Raw genomic sequence first — 24,165 nt, 5'->3', positions numbered from 1 at the left:
CTCCTCCTGTATAATAATAATAATAATAGACAGGACACTACAGTCTACTCCTCCTGTATAATAATAATAGACAGGACACTACAGTCTACTCCTCCTGTATAATAATAATAATAGACAGGACACTACAGTCTACTCCTCCTGTATAATAATAATAATAATAATAATAATAGACAGGACACTACAGTCTACTCCTCCTGTATAATAATAATAGACAGGACACTACAGTCTACTCCTCCTGTATAATAATAATAATAATAATAATAATAATAGACAGGACACTACAGTCTACTCCTCCTGTATAATAATAATAATAATAGACAGGACACTACAGTCTACTCCTCCTGTATAATAATAATAATAATAGACAGGACACTACAGTCTACTCCTCCTGTATAATAATAATAGACAGGACACTACAGCCTACTCCTCCTGTATAATAATAATAATAGACAGGACACTACAGTCTACTCCTCCTGTATAATAATAATAATAATAGACAGGACACTACAGTCTACTCCTCCTGTATAATAATACTAATAATAATAATAATAGACAGGACACTACAGTCTACTCCTCCTGTATAATAATAATAATAGACAGGACACTACAGTCTACTCCTCCTGTATAATAATAATAGACAGGACACTACAGTCTACTCCTCCTGTATAATAATAATAATAGACAGGACACTACAGTCTACTCCTCCTGTATAATAATAATAATAATAGACAGGACACTACAGTCTACTCCTCCTGTATAATAATAATAGACAGGACACTACAGTCTACTCCTCCTGTATAATAATAATAGACAGGACACTACAGTCTACTCCTCCTGTATAATAATAATAATAGACAGGACACTACAGTCTACTCCTCCTGTATAATAATAATAATAATAATAATAGACAGGACACTACAGTCTACTCCTCCTGTATAATAATAATAGACAGGACACTACAGTCTACTCCTCCTGTATAATAATAATAATAATAATAATAATAGACAGGACTCTACAGTCTACTCCTCCTGTATAATAATAATAATAGACAGGACACTACAGTCTACTCCTCCTGTATAATAATAATAATAGACAGGACACTACAGTCTACTCCTCCTGTATAATAATAATAGACAGGACACTACAGCCTACTCCTCCTGTATAATAATAATAATAGACAGGACTCTACAGTCTACTCCTCCTGTATAATAATAATAATAGACAGGACACTACAGTCTACTCCTCCTGTATAATAATAATAATAATAATAATAGACAGGACACTACAGTCTACTCCTCCTGTATAATAATAATAATAGACAGGACACTACAGTCTACTCCTCCTGTATAATAATAATAATAATAGACAGGACACTACAGTCTACTCCTCCTGTATAATAATAATAATAGACAGGACACTACAGTCTACTCCTCCTGTATAATAATAATAATGGACAGGACACTACAGTCTACTCCTCCTGTATAATAATAATAATAATAGACAGGACACTACAGTCTACTCCTCCTGTATAATAATAATAGACAGGACACTACAGTCTACTCCTCCTGTATAATAATAATAGACAGGACACTACAGTCTACTCCCTCCTGTATAATAATAATAATAGACAGGACACTACAGTCTACTCCTCCTGTATAATAATAATAATAATAATAATAATAATAGACAGGACACTACAGTCTACTCCTCCTGTATAATAATAATAGACAGGACACTACAGTCTACTCCTCCTGTATAATAATAATAGACAGGACACTACAGTCTACTCCTCCTGTATAATAATAATAATAGACAGGACACTTCAGTCTACTCCTCCTGTATAATAATAATAATAATAATAATAATAATAGACAGGACTCTACAGTCTACTCCTCCTGTATAATAATAATAATAGACAGGACACTACAGTCTACTCTCCTGTATAATAATAATAATAGACAGGACACTACAGTCTACTCCTCCTGTATAATAATAATAATAATAGACAGGACACTACAGTCTACTCCTCCTGTATAATAATAATAATAATAATAGTCAGGACACTACAGGCTACTCCTCCTGTATAATAATAATAATAATAATAGACAGGACACTACAGTCTACTCCTCCTGTATAATAATAATAATAATAATAATAGACAGGACACTACAGTCTACTCCTCCTGTATGATAATAATAATAATAGACAGGACACTACAGTCTACTCCTCCTGTATAATAATAATAATAATAATAGACAGAACACTACAGTCTACTCCTCCTGTATAATAATAATAGACAGGACACTACAGTCTACTCCTCCTGTATAATAATAATAGACAGGACACTACAGTCTACTCCTCCTGTATAATAATAATAATAATAATAATAGACAGGACACTACAGTCTACTCCTCCTGTATAATAATAATAATAATAGACAGGACACTACAGTCTACTCCTCCTGTATAATAATAATAATAGACAGGACACTACAGTCTACTCCTCCTGTATAATAATAATAATAGACAGGACACTACAGTCTACTCCTCCTGTATAATAATAATAATAGGACAGGACACTACAGTCTACTCCTCCTGTATAATAATAATAATAATAGACAGGACACTACAGTCTACTCCTCCTGTATAATAATAATAATAATAATAATAATAATAGACAGGACACTACAGTCTACTCCTCCTGTATAATAATAATAATAATAATAATAATAATAATAGACAGGACACTACAGTCTACTCCTCCTGTATAATAATAATAATAATAGACAGGACACTACAGTCTACTCCTCCTGTATAATAATAATAATAATAATAATAATAATAGACAGGACACTACAGTCTACTCCTCCTGTATAATAATAATAATAGACAGGACACTACAGTCTACTCCTGTATAATAATAATAATAGACAGGACACTACAGTCTACTCCTCCTGTATAATAATAATAATAGACAGGACACTACAGTCTACTCCTCCTGTATAATAATAATAATAATAATAGACAGGACACTACAGTCTACTCCTCCTGTATAATAATAATAGACAGGACACTACAGTCTACTCCTCCTGTATAATAATAATAATAGACAGGACACTACAGTCTACTCCTCCTGTATAATAATAATAATGGACAGGACACTACAGTCTACTCCTCCTGTATAATAATAATAGACAGGACACTACAGTCTACTCCTCCTGTATAATAATAATAATAATAATAATAATAATAATAATAATAGACAGGACACTACAGTCTACTCCTCCTGTATAATAATAATAATAATAATAATAGACAGGACACTACAGTCTACTCCTCCTGTATAATAATAATAATAATAATAATAATAATAATAGACAGGACACTACAGTCTACTCCTCCTGTATAATAATAATAATAATAGACAGGACACTACAGTCTACTCCTCCTGTATAATAATAATAGACAGGACACTACAGCCTACTCCTCCTGTATAATAATAATAATAGACAGGACACTACAGTCTACTCCTCCTGTATAATAATAATAATAATAGACAGGACACTACAGTCTACTCCTCCTGTATAATAATACTAATAATAATAATAATAGACAGGACACTACAGTCTACTCCTCCTGTATAATAATAATAATAGACAGGACACTACAGTCTACTCCTCCTGTATAATAATAATAGACAGGACACTACAGTCTACTCCTCCTGTATAATAATAATAATAGACAGGACACTACAGTCTACTCCTCCTGTATAATAATAATAATAATAATAATAATAGACAGGACACTACAGTCTACTCCTCCTGTATAATAATAATAGACAGGACACTACAGTCTACTCCTCCTGTATAATAATATAATAATAATAATAATAGACAGGACTCTACAGTCTACTCCTCCTGTATAATAATAATAATAGACAGGACACTACAGTCTACTCCTCCTGTATAATAATAATAATAGACAGGACACTACAGTCTACTCCTCCTGTATAATAATAATAATAATAGACAGGACACTACAGTCTACTCCTCCTGTATAATAATAATAATAGACAGGACACTACAGTCTACTCCTCCTGTATAATAATAATAATGGACAGGACACTACAGTCTACTCCTCCTGTATAATAATAATAATAGACAGGACACTACAGTCTACTCCTCCTGTATAATAATAATAGACAGGACACTACAGTCTACTCCTCCTGTATAATAATAATAGACAGGACACTACAGTCTACTCCTCCTGTATAATAATAATAATAGACAGGACACTACAGTCTACTCCTCCTGTATAATAATAATAATAATAATAATAATAGACAGGACACTACAGTCTACTCCTCCTGTATAATAATAATAGACAGGACACTACAGTCTACTCCTCCTGTATAATAATAATAGACAGGACACTACAGTCTACTCCTCCTGTATAATAATAATAATAGACAGGACACTTCAGTCTACTCCTCCTGTATAATAATAATAATAATAATAATAGACAGGACTCTACAGTCTACTCCTCCTGTATAATAATAATAATAGACAGGACACTACAGTCTACTCCTCCTGTATAATAATAATAATAGACAGGACACTACAGTCTACTCCTCCTGTATAATAATAATAATAATAGACAGGACACTACAGTCTACTCCTCCTGTATAATAATAATAATAATAATAGACAGAACACTACAGGCTACTCCTCCTGTATAATAATAATAATAATAATAGACAGGACACTACAGTCTACTCCTCCTGTATAATAATAATAATAATAATAATAGACAGGACACTACAGTCTACTCCTCCTGTATGATAATAATAATAATAGACAGGACACTACAGTCTACTCCTCCTGTATAATAATAATAATAATAATAATAATAGACAGACACTACAGTCTACTCCTCCTGTATAATAATAATAGACAGGACACTACAGTCTACTCCTCCTGTATAATATAATAATAATAATAGACAGGACACTACAGTCTACTCCTCCTGTATAATAATAATAATAATAGACAGGACACTACAGTCTACTCCTCCTGTATAATAATAATAATAGACAGGACACTACAGTCTACTCCTCCTGTATAATAATAATAATAGACAGGACACTACAGTCTACTCCTCCTGTATAATAATAATAATAGACAGGACACTACAGTCTACTCCTCCTGTATAATAATAATAATAATAGACAGGACACTACAGTCTACTCCTCCTGTATAATAATAATATAATATAATAATAATAATAATAGACAGGACACTACAGTCTACTCCTCCTGTATAATAATAATAATAATAGACAGGACACTACAGTCTACTCCTCCTGTATAATAATAATAATAATAATAATAATAGACAGGACACTACAGTCTACTCCTCTTATATAATAATAATAATAATAATAGACAGGACACTACAGTCTACTCCTCCTGTATAATAATAATAATAATAGACAGGACACTACAGTCTACTCCTCCTGTATAATAATAATAATAATAATAATAATAGACAGGACACTACAGTCTACTCCTCCTGTATAATAATAATAATAATATAATTAGACAGGACACTACAGTCTACTCCTCCTGTATAATAATAATAATAATAGACAGGACACTACAGTCTACTCCTCCTGTATAATAATAATAATAATAATAATAATAGACAGGACACTACAGTCTACTCCTCCTGTATAATAATAATAGACAGGACACTACAGTCTACTCCTCCTGTATAATAATAATAGACAGGACACTACAGTCTACTCCTCCTGTATAATAATAATAATAATAATAATAATAGACAGGACTCTACAGTCTACTCCTCCTGTATAATAATAATAATAGACAGGACACTACAGTCTACTCCTCCTGTATAATAATAATAATAGACAGGACACTACAGTCTACTCCTCCTGTATAATAATAATAATAATAGACAGGACACTACAGTCTACTCCTCCTGTAATAATAATAATAATAATAATAGACAGGACACTACAGTCTACTTCCTCCTGTATAATAAAAATAATAGACAGGACACTACAGTCTACTCCTCCTGTATAATAATAATAATAGATAGGACACTACAGTCTACTCCTCCTGTATAATAATAATAATGGACAGGACACTACAGTCTACTCCTCCTGTATAATAATAATAATAATAGACAGGACACTACAGTCTACTCCTCCTGTATAATAATAATAATAGACAGGACAATACAGTCTACTCCTCCTGTATAATAATAATAATAATAATAATAATAATAATAGACAGGACACTACAGTCTACTCCTCCTGTATAATAATAATAATAATAGACAGGACACTACAGTCTACTCCTCCTGTATAATAATAATAATAATAATAATAGACAGGACACTACAGTCTACTCCTCCTGTATAATAATAATAATAATAGACAGGACACTACAGTCTACTCCTCCTGTATAATAATAATAATAATAATAGACAGGACACTACAGTCTACTCCTCCTGTATAATAATAATAATAATAGACAGGACACTACAGTCTACTCCCTCCCTGTCATAATAATAAATAGACAGGACACTACAGTCTACTCCTCCTGTATAATAATAATAATAGACAGGACACTACAGTCTACTCCTCCTGTATAATAATAATAATAATAATAATAGACAGGACACTACAGTCTACTCCTCCTGTATAATAATAATAATAGACAGGACACTACAGTCTACTCCTCCTGTATAATAATAATAATAGACAGGACACTACAGTCTACTCCTCCTGTATAATAATAATAATAATAATAATAATAATAATAATAATAGACAGGACACTACAGTCTACTCCTCCTGTATAATAATAATAATAATAATAATAATAATAATAATAGACAGGACACTACAGTCTACTCCTCCTATATAATAATAATAATAATAGACAGGACACTACAGTCTACTCCTCCTGTATGATAATAATAATAATAGACAGGACACTACAGTCTACTCCTCCTGTATAAATAATAATAATAGAGACAGGACACTACAGTCTACTCCTCCTGTATAATAATAATAATAATAGACAGGACACTACAGTCTACTCCTCCTGTATAATAATAATAATAATAATAATAATAATAATAATAATAATAATAATAGACAGGACACTACAGTCTACTCCTCCTGTATAATAATAATAGACAGGACACTACAGTCTACTCCTCCTGTATAATAATAATAATAATAGACAGGACACTACAGTCTACTCCTCCTGTATAAAATAATAATAATAATAATAATAATAATAATAATAATAATAAACAGGACACTACAGTCTACTCCTCCTGTATAATAATAATAATAATAGACAGGACACTACAGTCTACTCCTCCTGTATAATAATAATAATAATAGACAGGACACTACAGTCTACTCCTCCTGTATAATAATAATAATAATAATAGACAGGACACTACAGTCTACTCCTCCTGTATATAATAATAATAATATAATAATAGACAGGACACTACAGTCTACTCCTCCTGTATAATAATAATAATAATAATAGACAGGACACTACAGTCTACTCCTCCTGTATAATAATAATAATAATAATAATAGACAGGACACTACAGTCTACTCCTCCTGTATAATAATAATAATAATAGACAGGACACTACAGTCTACTCCTCCTGTATAATAATAATAATAGACAGGACACTACAGTCTACTCCTCCTGTATAATAATAATAATAGACAGGACACTACAGTCTACTCCTCCTGTATAATAATAATAATAATAGACAGGACATAATAATAATAATAGACAGGACACTACAGTCTACTCCTCCTGTATAATAATAATAATAATAGACAGGACACTACAGTCTACTCCTCCTGTATAATAATAATAATAGACAGGACACTACAGTCTACTCCTCCTGTAATAATAATAATAATAATAGACAGGACACTACAGTCTACTCCTCCTGTATAATAATAATAATAGACAGGACACTACAGTCTACTCCTCCTGTATAATAATAATAATAATAATAGACAGGACACTACAGTCTACTCCTCCTGTATAATAATAATAATAGACAGGACACTACAGTCTACTCCTCCTGTATAATAATAATAATAATAATAATAGACAGGACACTACAGTCTACTCCTCCTGTATAATAATAATAATAATAGACAGGACACTACAGTCTACTCCTCCTGTATAATAATAATAGACAGGACACTACAGTCTACTCCTCCTGTATAATAATAATAATAATAATAATAATAGACAGGACACTACAGTCTACTCCTCCTGTATAATAATAATAATAATAGACAGGACACTACAGTCTACTCCTCCTGTATAATAATAATAATAATAATAATAATAGACAGGACACTACAGTCTACTCCTCCTGTATAATAATAATAATAATAGACAGGACACTACAGTCTACTCCTCCTGTATAATAATAATAATAATAGACAGGACACTACAGTCTACTTCTCCTGTATAATAATAATAGACAGGACACTACAGTCTACTCCTCCTGTATAATAATAATAATAATAATAATAATAGACAGGACACTACAGTCTACTCCTCCTGTATAATAATAATAATAATAGACAGGACACTACAGTCTACTCCTCCTGTATAATAATAATAATAATAATAATAGACAGGACACTACAGTCTACTCCTCCTGTATAATAATAATAATAGACAGGACACTACAGTCTACTCCTCCTGTATAATAATAATAATAATAGACAGGACACTACAGTCTACTCCTCCTGTATAAGAATAATAATAATAATAATAATAGACAGGACACTACAGTCTACTCCTCCTGTATAATAATAATAATAGACAGGACACTACAGTCTACTCCTCCTGTATAATAATAATAATAGACAGGACACTACAGTCTACTCCTCCTGTATAATAATAATAATAATAATAATAGACAGGACACTACAGTCTACTCCTCCTGTATAATAATAATAATAATAATAGACAGGACACTACAGTCTACTCCTCCTGTATAATAATAATAATAATAATAATAATAATAATAATAGACAGGACACTACAGTCTACTCCTCCTGTATGATAATAATAATAATAGACAGGACACTACAGTCTACTCCTCCTGTATAATAATAATAATAGACAGGACACTACAGTCTACTCCTCCTGTATAATAATAATAATAGACAGGACACTACAGTCTACTCCTCCTGTATAATAATAATAATAATAATAATAATAATAATAATAATAGACAGGACACTACAGTCTACTCCTCCTGTATAATAATAATAATAGACAGGACACTACAGTCTACTCCTCCTGTATAATAATAATAATAATAATAATAATAATAATAATAATAAACAGGACACTACAGTCTACTCCTCCTGTATAATAATAATAATAATAATAGACAGGACACTACAGTCTACTCCTCCTGTATAATAATAATAATAATAATAATAGACAGGACACTACAGTCTACTCCTCCTGTATAATAATAATAATAATAATAGACAGGACACTACAGTCTACTCCTCCTGTATAATAATAATAATAATAATAATAATAATAATAATAATAATAATAGACAGGACACTACAGTCTACTCCTCCTGTATGATAATAATAATAATAATAGACAGGACACTACAGTCTACTCCTCCTGTATAATAATAATAATAGACAGGACACTACAGTCTACTCCTCCTGTATAATAATAATAATAGACAGGACACTACAGTCTACTCCTCCTGTATAATAATAATAATAATAATAATAATAATAGACAGGACACTACAGTCTACTCCTCCTGTATAATAATAATAATAGACAGGACACTACAGTCTACTCCTCCTGTATAATAATAATAATAATAATAATAATAATAATAAACAGGACACTACAGTCTACTCCTCCTGTATAATAATAATAATAGACAGGACACTACAGTCTACTCCTCCTGTATAATAATAATAATAATAATAATAATAATAAACAGGACACTACAGTCTACTCCTCCTGTATAATAATAATAATAATAGACAGGACACTACAGTCTACTCCTCCTGTATAATAATAATAATAATAATAATAATAGACAGGACACTACAGTCTACTCCTCCTGTATAATAATAATAATAATAGACAGGACACTACAGTCTACTCCTCCTGTATAATAATAATAATAATAGACAGGACACTACAGTCTACTCCTCCTGTATAATAATAATAATAATAATAATAGACAGGACACTACAGTCTACTCCTCCTGTATAATAATAATAATAATAATAGACAGGACACTACAGTCTACTCCTCCTGTATAATAATAATAATAATAATAATAATAATAGACAGGACACTACAGTCTACTCCTCCTGTATAATAATAATAATAATAGACAGGACACTACAGTCTACTCCTCCTGTATAATAATAATAATAATAATAATAGACAGGACACTACAGTCTACTCCTCCTGTATAATAATAATAATAATAGACAGGACACTACAGTCTACTCCTCCTGCATAATAATAATAGACAGGACACTACAGTCTACTCCTCCTGTATAATAATAATAATAGACAGGACACTACAGTCTACTCCTCCTGTATAATAATAATAATAGACAGGACACTACAGTCTACTCCTCCTGTATAATAATAATAATAATAATAATAGACAGGACACTACAGTCTACTCCTCCTGTATAATAATAATAATAATAATAGACAGGACACTACAGTCTACTCCTCCTGTATAATAATAATAATAATAATAATAATAATAATAATAGACAGGACACTACAGTCTACTCCTCCTGTATAATAATAATAATAATAATAATAGACAGGACACTACAGTCTACTCCTCCTGTATAATAATAATAATAATAATAATAGACAGGACACTACAGTCTACTCCTCCTGTATAATAATAATAATAATAGACAGGACACTACAGTCTACTCCTCCTGTATAATAATAATAATAATAATAGACAGGACACTACAGTCTACTCCTCCTGTATAATAATAATAATAATAATAATAATAGACAGGACACTACAGTCTACTCCTCCTGTATAATAATAATAATAATAGACAGGACACTACAGTCTACTCCTCTTATATAATAATAATAATAATAGACAGGACACTACAGTCTACTCCTCCTGTATAATAATAATAATAATAATAGACAGGACACTACAGTCTACTCCTCCTGTATAATAATAATAATAGACAGGACACTACAGTCTACTCCTCCTGTATAATAATAATAATAATAGACAGGACACTACAGTCTACTCCTCCTGTATAATAATAATAATAATAATAGACAGGACACTACAGTCTACTCCTCCAGTATAATAAGAATAATAGACAGGACACTACAGTCTACTCCTCCTGTATAATAATAATAATAGACAGGACACTACAGTCTACTCCTCCTGTATAATAATAATAATAGACAGGACACTACAGTCTACTCCTCCTGTATAATAATAATAATAATAGACAGGACACTACAGTCTACTCCTCCTGTATAATAATAATAATAATAGACAGGACACTACAGTCTACTCCTCTTATATAATAATAATAATAATAATAGACAGGACACTACAGTCTACTCCTCCTGTATAATAATAATAATAATAATAGACAGGACACTACAGTCTACTCCTCCTGTATAATAATAATAATAATAGACAGGACACTACAGTCTACTCCTCCTGTATAATAATAATAATAATAATAATAATAATAGACAGGACACTACAGTCTACTCCTCCTGTATAATAATAATAATAGACAGGACACTACAGTCTACTCCTCCTGTATAATAATAATAATAATAATAGACAGGACACTACAGTCTACTCCCCCTGTATAATAATAATAATAGACAGGACACTACAGTCTACTCCTCCTGTATAATAATAATAATAGACAGGACACTACAGTCTACTCCTCCTGTATAATAATAATAATAATAATAATAGACAGGACACTACAGTCTACTCCTCCTGTATAATAATAATAATAATAATAATAATAGACAGGACACTACAGTCTACTCCTCCTGTATAATAATAATAATAATAGACAGGACACTACAGTCTACTCCTCCTGTATAATAATAATAATAATAATAGACAGGACACTACAGTCTACTCCTCCTGTATAATAATAATAATAATAGACAGGACACTACAGTCTACTCCGCCTGCATAATAATAATAGACAGGACACTACAGTCTACTCCTCCTGTATAATAATAATAATAGACAGGACACTACAGTCTACTCCTCCTGTATAATAATAATAATAGACAGGACACTACAGTCTACTCCTCCTGTATAATAATAATAATAATAATAGACAGGACACTACAGTCTACTCCTCCTGTATAATAATAATAATAATAATAATAATAGACAGGACACTACAGTCTACTCCTCCTGTATAATAATAATAATAGACAGGACACTACAGTCTACTCCTCCTGTATAATAAAAATAATAGACAGGACACTACAGTCTACTCCTCCTGTATTATAATAATAATAATAATAATAATAATAGACCGGACACTACAGTCTACTCCTCCTGTATAATAATAATAATAATAATAATAATAGACAGGACACTACAGTCTACTCCTCCTGTATAATAATAATAATAATAATAATAATAATAGACAGGACACTACAGTCTACTCCTCCTGTATTATAATAATAATAATAATAATAATAATAATAGACCGGACACTACAGTCTACTCCTCCTGTATTATAATAATAATAATAATAATAATAATAATAGACCGGACACTACAGTCTACTCCTCCTGTATTATAATAATAATAATAATAATAATAATAATAATAGACAGGACACTACAGTCTACTCCTCCTGTATAATAATAATAATAATAATAATAATAGACAGGACACTACAGTCTACTCCTCCTGTATAATAATAATAATAGACAGGACACTACAGTCTACTCCTCCTGTATAATAATAATAGACAGGACACTACAGTCTACTCCTCCTGTATAATAATAATAATAATAATAATAATAGACAGGACACTACAGTCTACTCCTCCTGTATAATAATAATAATAGACAGGACACTACAGTCTACTCCTCCTGTATAATAATAATAATAGACAGGACACTACAGTCTACTCCTCCTGTATAATAATAATAATAATAATAATAATAGACAGGACACTACAGTCTACTCCTCCTGTTTAATAATAATAATAATAATAATAATAATAATAATAGACAGGACACTACAATCTACTCCTCCTGTATAATAATAATAATAATAATAATAATAATAATAATAGACAGGACACTACAGTCTACTCCTCCTGTATAATAATAATAATAATAGACAGGACACTACAGTCTACTCCTCCTGTATAATAATAATAATAATAATAATAGACAGGACACTACAGTCTACTCCTCCTGTATAATAATAATAATAGACAGGACACTACAGTCTACTCCTCCTGTATAATAATAATAATAATAGACAGGACACTACAGTCTACTCCTCCTGTATAATAATAATAATAATAATAATAATAATAATAATAATAGACAGGACACTACAGTCTACTCCTCCTGTATAATAATAATAATAATAATAATAATAATAGACAGGACACTACAGTCTACTCCTCCTGTATAATAATAATAATAATAATAATAATAATAATAGACAGGACACTACAGTCTACTCCTCCTGTATAATAATAATAATAATAGACAGGACACTACAGTCTACTCCTCCTGTATAATAATAATAATAGACAGGACACTACAGTCTACTCCTCCTGTATAATAATAATAATAATAATAATAATAGACAGGACACTACAGTCTACTCCTCCTGTATAATAATAATAATAGACAGGACACTACAGTCTACTCCTCCTGTATAATAATAATAGACAGGACACTACAGTCTACTCCTCCTGTATAATAATAATAGACAGGACACTACAGTCTACTCCTCCTGTATAATAATAATAGACAGGACACTACAGTCTACTCCTCCTGTATAATAATAATAGACAGGACACTACAGTCTACTCCTCCTGTATAATAATAATAGACAGGACACTACAGTCTACTCCTCCTGTATAATAATAATAGACAGGACACTACAGTCTACTCCTCCTGTATAATAATAATAGACAGGACACTACAGTCTACTCCTCCTGTATAATAATAATAATAATAGACAGGACACTACAGTCTACTCCTCCTGTATAATAATAATAATAATAATAATAATAGACAGGACACTACAGTCTACTCCTCCTGTATAATAATAATAATAATAATAATAATAATAGACAGGACACTACAGTCTACTCCTCCTGTATAATAATAATAATAATAGACAGGACACTACAGTCTACTCCTCCTGTATAATAATAATAATAATAGACAGGACACTACAGTCTACTCCTCCTGTATAATAATAATAATAATAATAATAATAGACAGGACACTACAGTCTACTCCTCCTGTATAATAATAATAATAGACAGGACACTACAGTCTACTCCTCCTGTATAATAATAATAGACAGGACACTACAGTCTACTCCTCCTGTATAATAATAATAGACAGGACACTACAGTCTACTCCTCCTGTATAATAATAATAGACAGGACACTACAGTCTACTCCTCCTGTATAATAATAATAATAATAGACAGGACACTACAGTCTACTCCTCCTGTATAATAATAATAATAATAGACAGGACACTACAGTCTACTCCTCCTGTATAATAATAATAGACAGGACACTACAGTCTACTCCTCCTGTATAATAATAATAGACAGGACACTACAGTCTACTCCTCCTGTATAATAATAATAATAATAGACAGGACACTACAGTCTACTCCTCCTGTATAATAATAATAATAATAATAATAATAGACAGGACACTACAGTCTACTCCTCCTGTATAATAATAATAATAATAATAATAATAGACAGGACACTACAATCTACTCCTCCTGTATAATAATAATAATAATAATAATAATAATAATAATAATAGACCGGACACTACAGTCTACATTGGCTCCACAGTCCTTATTTATCTCATGTATAGTAGTTATATTCTTTCTTTCCTCATTTGGCCCCTGTGTATTGTGGTTTTGTAGATTGTCGCACTCATCTCTCTCTATTCGCAGACACACTCACGACTTACGGATTCACCAGCTCCAGGTGCGGGTCAGTGGTTGGGAACAGGTCAGCCCGGTGTCTGTGGATAAAGTCGGGATATTTTTCCGCTATGCGGCGCCCGATAAGAATTCCTCCTCATCATCCGTAAGACTCTTGTTGCCTTTTTTATGTTGATTTTCCTTAAGGATGTGTTCACACACGGGATCTGCTGCGGATTGTACAATCCTTCTGTATGTTTGCTCCTAAGGGCCGTTCACACTGCGCAAATTTCCAGCGGAGAAATGTACATGTAACGGCTTCTGCCGCCCAAATTTTAATTCTGGTGAAATCTGCTCAGAAATTCAGTGGAGGCGGATCTGAGCCATCCCGGCGCCGATTCTGCGCTGTCTGCTGCACATAGATTGTCTGTCCGGATTATCCCGATTGTTTAGGGGCCCACAGGGCGCGGTCACATCTGACGATTTTGCTACAGATTTTCCGCTTAAAATTTTTTCTTGGATTCTGATGATGATTTTTCTGCAGCTAAATCAATGTGTGTGAACAGACCCTTAATCTGGAATCTGATGGTCTGGCAGCCCCTGTTGTCCGGCGGTGTCTCCAGCACAGGACAGTCCGATGATCCAGACGAGGCGCCGGATGACGTAGATCCTCACATTATATCTTCATCGCTCTCATATTCTGTTTCCTTTATGTTTTGTAGGTTGGGAGCCCAATAAGCAGAACCAACATCATTCATCCTCAGGTCTATGTACGTTATTGGCTTAAATGTATTAATATACAGATGATAGGAAGTGAAACAGACGGGTGACCCTAAATATATACAGGGGGATGGGGCCGGTGACCCTGAATATACAGGGGGATGGGGCCGGTGACCCTGAATATATACAGGGGGATGGGGCCGGTGACCCTGAATATATACAGGGGGATGGGGCCGGTGACCCTGAATATATACAGGGGGATGGGGCCGGTGACCCTGAATATATACAGGGAGAATGGGCCGGTGACCCTGAATATATACAGGGAGAATGGGCCGGTGACCCTGAATATATACAGGGAGATGGGGCCGGTGAGCCTGAATATATACAGGGGGAATGGGCCGGTGACCCTGAATATATACAGGGAGATGGGGCCGGTGACCCTGAATATATACAGAGGGATGGGGCCGGTGACCCTGAATATATACAGGGGGATGGGGCCGGTGACCCTGAATATATACAGGGAGAATGGGCCGGTGACCCTGAATATATACAGGGAGAATGGGCCGGTGACCCTGAATATATACAAGGAGAATGGGCCGGTGACCCTGAATATATACAGGGAGAATGGGCCGGTGACCCTGAATATATACAGGGAGATGGGGCCGGTGACCCTGAATATATACAGGGTGATGGGGCCGGTGACCCTGAATATATACAGGGAGATGGGGCCGGTGACCCTGAATATATACAGGGAGATGGGGCCGGTGACCCTTAATATATACAGGGAGATGGGGCCGGTGACCCTTAATATATACAGGGAGATGGGGCCGGTGACCCTGAATATATACAGGGAGATGGGGCCGGTGACCCTGAATATATACAGGGAGATGGGGCCGGTGACCCTGAATATATACAGGGAGATGGGGCCGGTGACCCTGAATATATACAGGGAGATGGGGCCGGTGACCCTGAATATATACAGGGGGATGGGGCCGGTGACCCTGAATATATACAGGGAGAATGGGCCGGTGACCCTGAATATATACAGGGAGAATGGGCCGGTGACCCTGAATATATACAGGGAGAATGGGCCGGTGACCCTGAATATATACAGGGGGATGGGGCCGGTGACCCTGAATATATACAGGGCGATGGGGCCGGTGACCCTGAATATATACAGGGCGATGGGGCCGGTGACCCTGAATATATACAGGGAGATGGGGCCGGTGACCCTGAATATATACAGGGAGATGGGGCCGGTGACCCTGAATATATACAGGGAGATGGGGCCGGTGACCCTGAATATATACAGGGAGATGGGGCCGGTGACCCTAAATATATACAGGGAGATGGGGCCGGTGAGCCTGAATATATACAGGGAGATGGGGCCGGTGACCCTGAATACATACAGGGAGATGGGGCCGGTGACCCTGAATATATACAGGGGGATGGGGCCGGTGACCCTGAATATATACAGGGGGATGGGGCCGGTGACCCTGAATATATACAGGGCGATGGGGCCGGTGACCCTGAATATATACAGGGCGATGGGGCCGGTGACCCTGAATATATACAGGGAGATGGGGCCGGTGACCCTGAATATATACAGGGAGATGGGGCCGGTGACCCTGAATATATACAGGGAGATGGGGCCGGTGACCCTGAATATATACAGGGAGATGGGGCCGGTGACCCTGAATATATACAGGGAGATGGGGCCGGTGACCCTAAATATATACAGGGAGATGGGGCCGGTGAGCCTGAATATATACAGGGAGATGGGGCCGGTGACCCTTAATATATACAGGGAGATGGGGCCGGTGACCCTGAATATATACAGGGGGATGGGGCCGGTGACCCTGAATATATACAGGGGGATGGGGCCGGTGACCCTGAATATATACAGGGGGATGGGGCCGGTGACCCTGAATATATACAGGGAGAATGGGCCGGTGACCCTGAATATATACAGGGAGAATGGGCCGGTGACCCTGAATATATACAGAGAGATGGGGCCGGTGACCCTGAATATATACAGGGGGAATGGGCCGGTGACCCTGAATATATACAGGGGGATGGGGCCGGTGACCCTGAATATATACAGTTGGATGGGGCTGGTGACCCTGAATATATACAGGGGGATGGGGCCGGATTATGGGGGCTCCAGGGGCCGTACACAATGTTAGAGCAGTGAGGACATTGTGCAGCGCCACGGATTATGGGGGCTCCAGGGGTCGTACACAATGTTAGAGCAGTGAGGACATTGTGCAGCGCCACGGATTATGGGGGCTCCAGGGGCCGGTGACCCTGAATATATACAGAGAGATGGGGCCGGTGACCCTGAATATATACAGGGGGAATGGGCCGGTGACCCTGAATATATACAGGGGGATGGGGCCGGTGACCCTGAATATATACAGTTGGATGGGGCTGGTGACCCTGAATATATACAGGGGGATGGGGCCGGAAATGGTCACTTACCTGCACTGTCTATATAGTAATCCGCAGTGCAGCACTGTTTACTGTGTAGACTCCTGTCGATTAGATAGGGCTCCCTGCTTTGGATGAGGTTTCCCCCTCTCGTGTGAATCTCTTCAGTATATCAGGACATCTCCTCATACTAATCTGTTTTCTCCACCTTTCTGTCCATGTTGCAGTTCTCGGCGTTGCCCCCCGTGCGCGTTGTGTTTGCCGTCACTATGGAGGGCAGCGCTCGTAAGGTGGTGACTGTCCGATCGTCTCTGATAGTAAAGAACATGCTGGAGATCCCGATGGAGCTGCGACTGGACAGCCCCTCCGCCCCGGACAGTGAGTGCTCATTATATGGTCTCCTATGAAGGGATAATGGAGGACATTGTACAGCGCCACGGATTATGGGGGCTCCAGGGGTCGTACACAATGTTAGAGCAGTGAGGACATTGTACAGCGCCACGGATTATGGGGGCTCCAGGGGTCGTACCCAATGTTAGAGCAGTGAGGACATTGTACAGCGCCATGGATTATGGGGGCTCCAGGGGCCGTACACAATGTTAGAGCAGTGAGGACATTGTACAGCGCCACGGATTATGGGGGCTCCAGGGGTCGTACCCAATGTTATAGCAGTGAGGACATTGTACAGCGCCACGGATTATGGGGGCTCCAGGGGTCGTACACAATGTTAGAGCAGTGAGGACATTGTACAGCACCACGGATTATGGGGGCTCCAGGGGCCGTACACAATGTTAGAGCAGTGAGGACATTGTACAGCGCCACGGATTATGGGGGCTCCAGGGGCCGTACACAATGTTAGAGCAGTGAGGACATTGTACAGCGCCACGGATTATGGGGGCTCCAGGGGTCGTACACAATGTTAGAGCAGTGAGGACATTGTACAGCACCACGGATTATGGGGGCTCCAGGGGTCGTACACAATGTTAGAGCAGTGAGGACATTGTGCAGCGCCACGGATTATGGGGGCTCCAGGGGCCGTACACAATGTTAGAGCAGTGAGGACATTGTACAGCGCCACGGATTATGGGGGCTCCAGGGGTCGTACACAATGTTAGAGCAGTGAGGACATTGTACAGCGCCACGGATTATGGAGGCTCCAGGGGCCGTACACAATGTTAGAGCAGTGAGGACATTGTACAGCACCACGGATTATGGGGGCTCCAGGGGTCGTACACAATGTTAGAGCAGTGAGGACATTGTACAGCGCCACAGATTATGGGGGCTCCAGGGGCCGTACCCAATGTTATAGCAGTGAGGACATTGTACAGCGCCACGGATTATGGGGGCTCCAGGGGCCGTCCACAATGTTAGAGCAGTGAGGACATTGTACAGCGCCACGGATTATGGGGGCTCCAGGGGCCGTACACAATGTTAGAGCAGTGAGGACATTGTACAGCGCCACGGATTATGGGGGCTCCAGGGGTCATATCCAATGTTATAGCAGTGAGGACATTGTACAGCGCCACAGATTATGGGGGCTCCAGGGGTCGTACACAATGTTAGAGCAGTGAGGACATTGTACAGCGCCACGGATTATGGGGGCTCCAGGGGTCGTACACAATGTTAGAGCAGTGAGGACATTGTACAGCGCCACGGATTATGGGGGCTCCAGGGGTCGTACACAATGTTAGAGCAGTGAGGACATTGTACAGCGCCACGGATTATGGGGGCTCCAGGGGTCGTACACAATGTTAGAGCAGTGAGGACATAGTACAGCGCCACAGATTATGGGGGCTCCAGGGGGATGTGTATATGTGTATATATAGGGGGATGTGTATGTGTGTATATAGGGGGGATGTGTATATGTGTGTATATAGGGGGATGTGTATATGTGTGTATATATAGGGGGATGTGTATATGTGTGTATATAGGCGGGATGTGTATATGTGTGTATATAGGCGGGATGTGTATATGTGTGTATATATAGGGGGATGTGTATATGTGTGTATATAGGGGGGATGTGTATATGTATGTATATATAGGGGGGATGTGTATATGTGTGTATATAGGGGGATGTGTATATGTGTGTATATAGGGGGATGTGTATATGTGTGTATATAGGGGGATGTGTATATGTGTGTATATATAGGGGGATGTGTATGTGTGTATATATGGGGATGTGTATGTGTGTATATAGGGGGATGTGGATGTGTGTATATATAGGGGGATGTGTATGTGTATATATAGGGGGATGTGTATGTGTATATATAGGGGGATGTATATATATAGGGGGATGTGTATATATAGGGGGATGTGTATTTGTATATATATATATATATATATATATATATATATATATGGGGATGTGTATGTGTATATATAGGGGGATGTGTATGTGTGTATATATAGGGGGATGTGTATATATATGGGGATGTGTGTGTATATATAGGGGGATGTGTATTTGTATATATATATATATAGGGGGATGTGTATGTGTATATATATAGGGGTATGTGTGTATATATAGGGGGATGTGTATGTGTATATATAGGGGTATGTGTATATATAGGGGGATGTGTATGTGTATATATATAGGGGTATGTGTATATATAGGGGGATGTGTATGTGTATATATATAGGGGTATGTGTATATATAGGGGGATGTGTATGTGTATATATATAGGGGTATGTGTATATATAGGGGTATGTGTATATATAGGGGGATGTGTATGTGTGTATATATAGGGGGATGTGTATATATATATATAGGGGGATGTGTATATATATGGGGATGTGTATATATAGGGGGATGTGGATGTGTGTATATATAGGGGGATGTGTATGTGTATATATAGGGGGATGTGTATGTGTATATATAGGGGTGTGTGTGTGTGTGTGTGTGTATATATAGGGGGATGTGTATATATAGGGGGATGTGTATGTGTGTATATAGGGGGATGTGTATATGTATGTATATAGGGGGATGTGTATGTGTATATATAGGGGGATGTGTATGTGTATATATAGGGGGATGTGTATGTGTGTTTATATAGGGGGATGTGTATGTGTATATATATGGGGATGTGTATGTGTGTATATATAGGGGGATGTGTATGTGTATATATAGGGGGATGTGTATGTGTATATATAGGGGGATGTGTATGTGTGTATATATAGGGGGATGTGAATGTGTGTATATATAGGGGGATGTGTATGTGTATATATAGGGGGATGTGTATGTGTATATATAGAGGGATGTGTATATATAGGGGATGTGTATATATAGGGGGATGTGTATATGTATATAGGGGGATGTGTATATGTATATATAGGGGGATGTGTATGTGTGTATATATAGGGGGATGTATGTGTGTATATATAGGGGGATGTGTATGTGTGTATATAGGGGTGTGTGTGTGTGTATGTGTATATATAGGGGGATGTGTATATATAGGGGGATGTGTATGTGTGTATATAGGGGGATGTGTATGTGTGTATATATAGGGGGATGTGTATATGTATATAGGGGGATGTGTATGTGTATATATATATGGATATGTGTATATATAGGGGGATGTGTATGTGTATATATAGGGGGATGTGTATGTGTGTATATATAGGGGGATGTATGTGTGTATATATAGGGGGATGTGTATGTGTGTATATATAGGGGGATGTGTATGTGTATATATAGGGGGATGTGTATATGTATATAGGGGGATGTGTATATATAGAGGGATGTGTATATATAGGGGGATGTGTATGTGTATATATAGGGGGATGTGTATGTGTGTATATATAGGGGGATGTTTATGTGTATATATAGGGGGATGTGTATATATAGAGGGATGTGTATGTGTGTATATGTGTGTATATAGGGGGATGTGTATGTGTATGTGTATATATAGGGGGATGTGTATATATAGAGGGATGTGTATGTGTGTATATATAGGGGGATGTGTATATGTGTGTATATAGGGGGGATGTGTATATGTGTGTATATAGGGGGGATGTGTATATGTGTGTATATAGGGGGATGTGTATATGTGTGTATATAGGGGGGATGTGTATATGTGTGTATTATATAGGGGGATGTGTATATGTGTGTATATAGGGGGGATGTGTATATGTGTGTATATAGGGGATGTGTATATGTGTGTATATAGGGGGGATGTGTATATGTGTGTATATAGGGGGGATGTGTATATGTGTGTATATAGGGGGGATGTGTATATGTGTGTATATAGGCGGGATGTGTATATGTGTGTATATAGGCGGGATGTGTATATGTGTGTATATAGGGGGGGATGTGTATATGTGTGTATATAGGGGGATGTGTATATGTGTGTATATAGGGGGGATGTGTATATGTGTGTATATAGGGGGGATGTGTATATGTGTGTATATAGGGGGGATGTGTATATGTGTGTATATAGGGGGATGTGTATATGTGTGTATATAGGGGGGATGTGTATATGTGTGTATATAGGGGGGATGTGTATATGTGTGTATATAGGGGGGATGTGTATATGTGTGTATATAGGGGATGTGTATATGTGTGTATATAGGGGGGATGTGTATATGTGTGTATATAGGGGGGATGTGTATATGTGTGTATATAGGGGGGATGTGTATATGTGTGTATATAGGCGGGATGTGTATATGTGTGTATATAGGCGGGATGTGTATATGTGTGTATATAGGGGGGATGTGTATATGTGTGTATATAGGGGGATGTGTATATGTGTGTATATAGGGGGATGTGTATATGTGTGTATATAGGGGGGATGTGTATATGTGTGTATATATAGGGGGATGTGTATTTGTGTATATATAGGGGGATGTGTATATGTATATATAGGGGGATGTGTATATGTGTATATATATAGGGGGATGTGTATTTGTGTATATATATAGGGGGGATGTGTATATATAGGGGGGGGTGTATATATAGGGGGACGTGTATGTGTATATATAGGGGGACGTGTATGTGTATATATAGGGGGATGTGTATGTGTATATATAGGGGGATGTGTATGTGTATATATAGGGGGATGTGTATATATAGGGGGATGTGTATGTATATATAGGGGGATGTGTATATATAGGGGGATGTGTATGTATAGGGGGGATGTGTATGTATAGGGGGGATGTGTATGTATAGGGGGGATGTGTATATGTGTATATAAATATATATATATATATATATATATATATATAGGGGATGTGTATTTGTATGTATAGGGGATGTGTGTGTATATAGGGGGATGTGTATATGTATATATGGGATGTGTATTTGTATGTATATATATATATATATATATATATATATATATATATAGGGGATGTGTATATGTGTGTGTGTATATATATATATATATATATATATATATATATATATATATATATATAGGGGATGTCGTATATGTGTGTGTATATATATATATATATATATATGGGATGTGTATATGTATATAAGGGGATGTGTATATGTATATATAGGGGGATGTGTATTTGTACATATATGGGGGATGTGTATATGTATATAGGGTATGTGTATATGTATATAGGGGTATGTGTATATGTATATAGGGGGATGTGTATATGTATATATAGGGGGATGTGTATATGTATATATAGGGGATGTGTATATGTATATATAGGGGTGTGTGTATATGTGTATATATAGGGGGATGTGTATATGTGTGTATATAGGGGGGATGTGTATA

The 24,165-nt window shown here is 36.3% G+C and overlaps 1 protein-coding gene across 1 annotated transcript in view; it reads left to right on the top strand.

Annotated features, from left to right (window-relative positions):
- Positions 1-24,165, top strand: part of LOC130344335 (intermembrane lipid transfer protein VPS13D-like) — a gene marked incomplete at its 5' end in the record, with an annotated part of 160,395 nt that overhangs the window by 21,438 nt on the left and 114,792 nt on the right. The window contains 3 exons of the mRNA XM_056554422.1: positions 15,317-15,452; positions 16,009-16,056; positions 18,664-18,814. Of these exons, the coding sequence (XP_056410397.1) occupies positions 15,317-15,452; positions 16,009-16,056; positions 18,664-18,814 (335 nt within the window). The remainder of the gene's footprint in view (positions 1-15,316; positions 15,453-16,008; positions 16,057-18,663; positions 18,815-24,165) is intronic.

This window comes from Hyla sarda, unplaced genomic scaffold (genome assembly GCF_029499605.1).
Source record: "Hyla sarda isolate aHylSar1 unplaced genomic scaffold, aHylSar1.hap1 scaffold_713, whole genome shotgun sequence".
Lineage (NCBI taxonomy): Eukaryota > Metazoa > Chordata > Amphibia > Anura > Hylidae > Hyla > Hyla sarda.
This window is presented reverse-complemented; position numbering and strand designations above follow the sequence as displayed.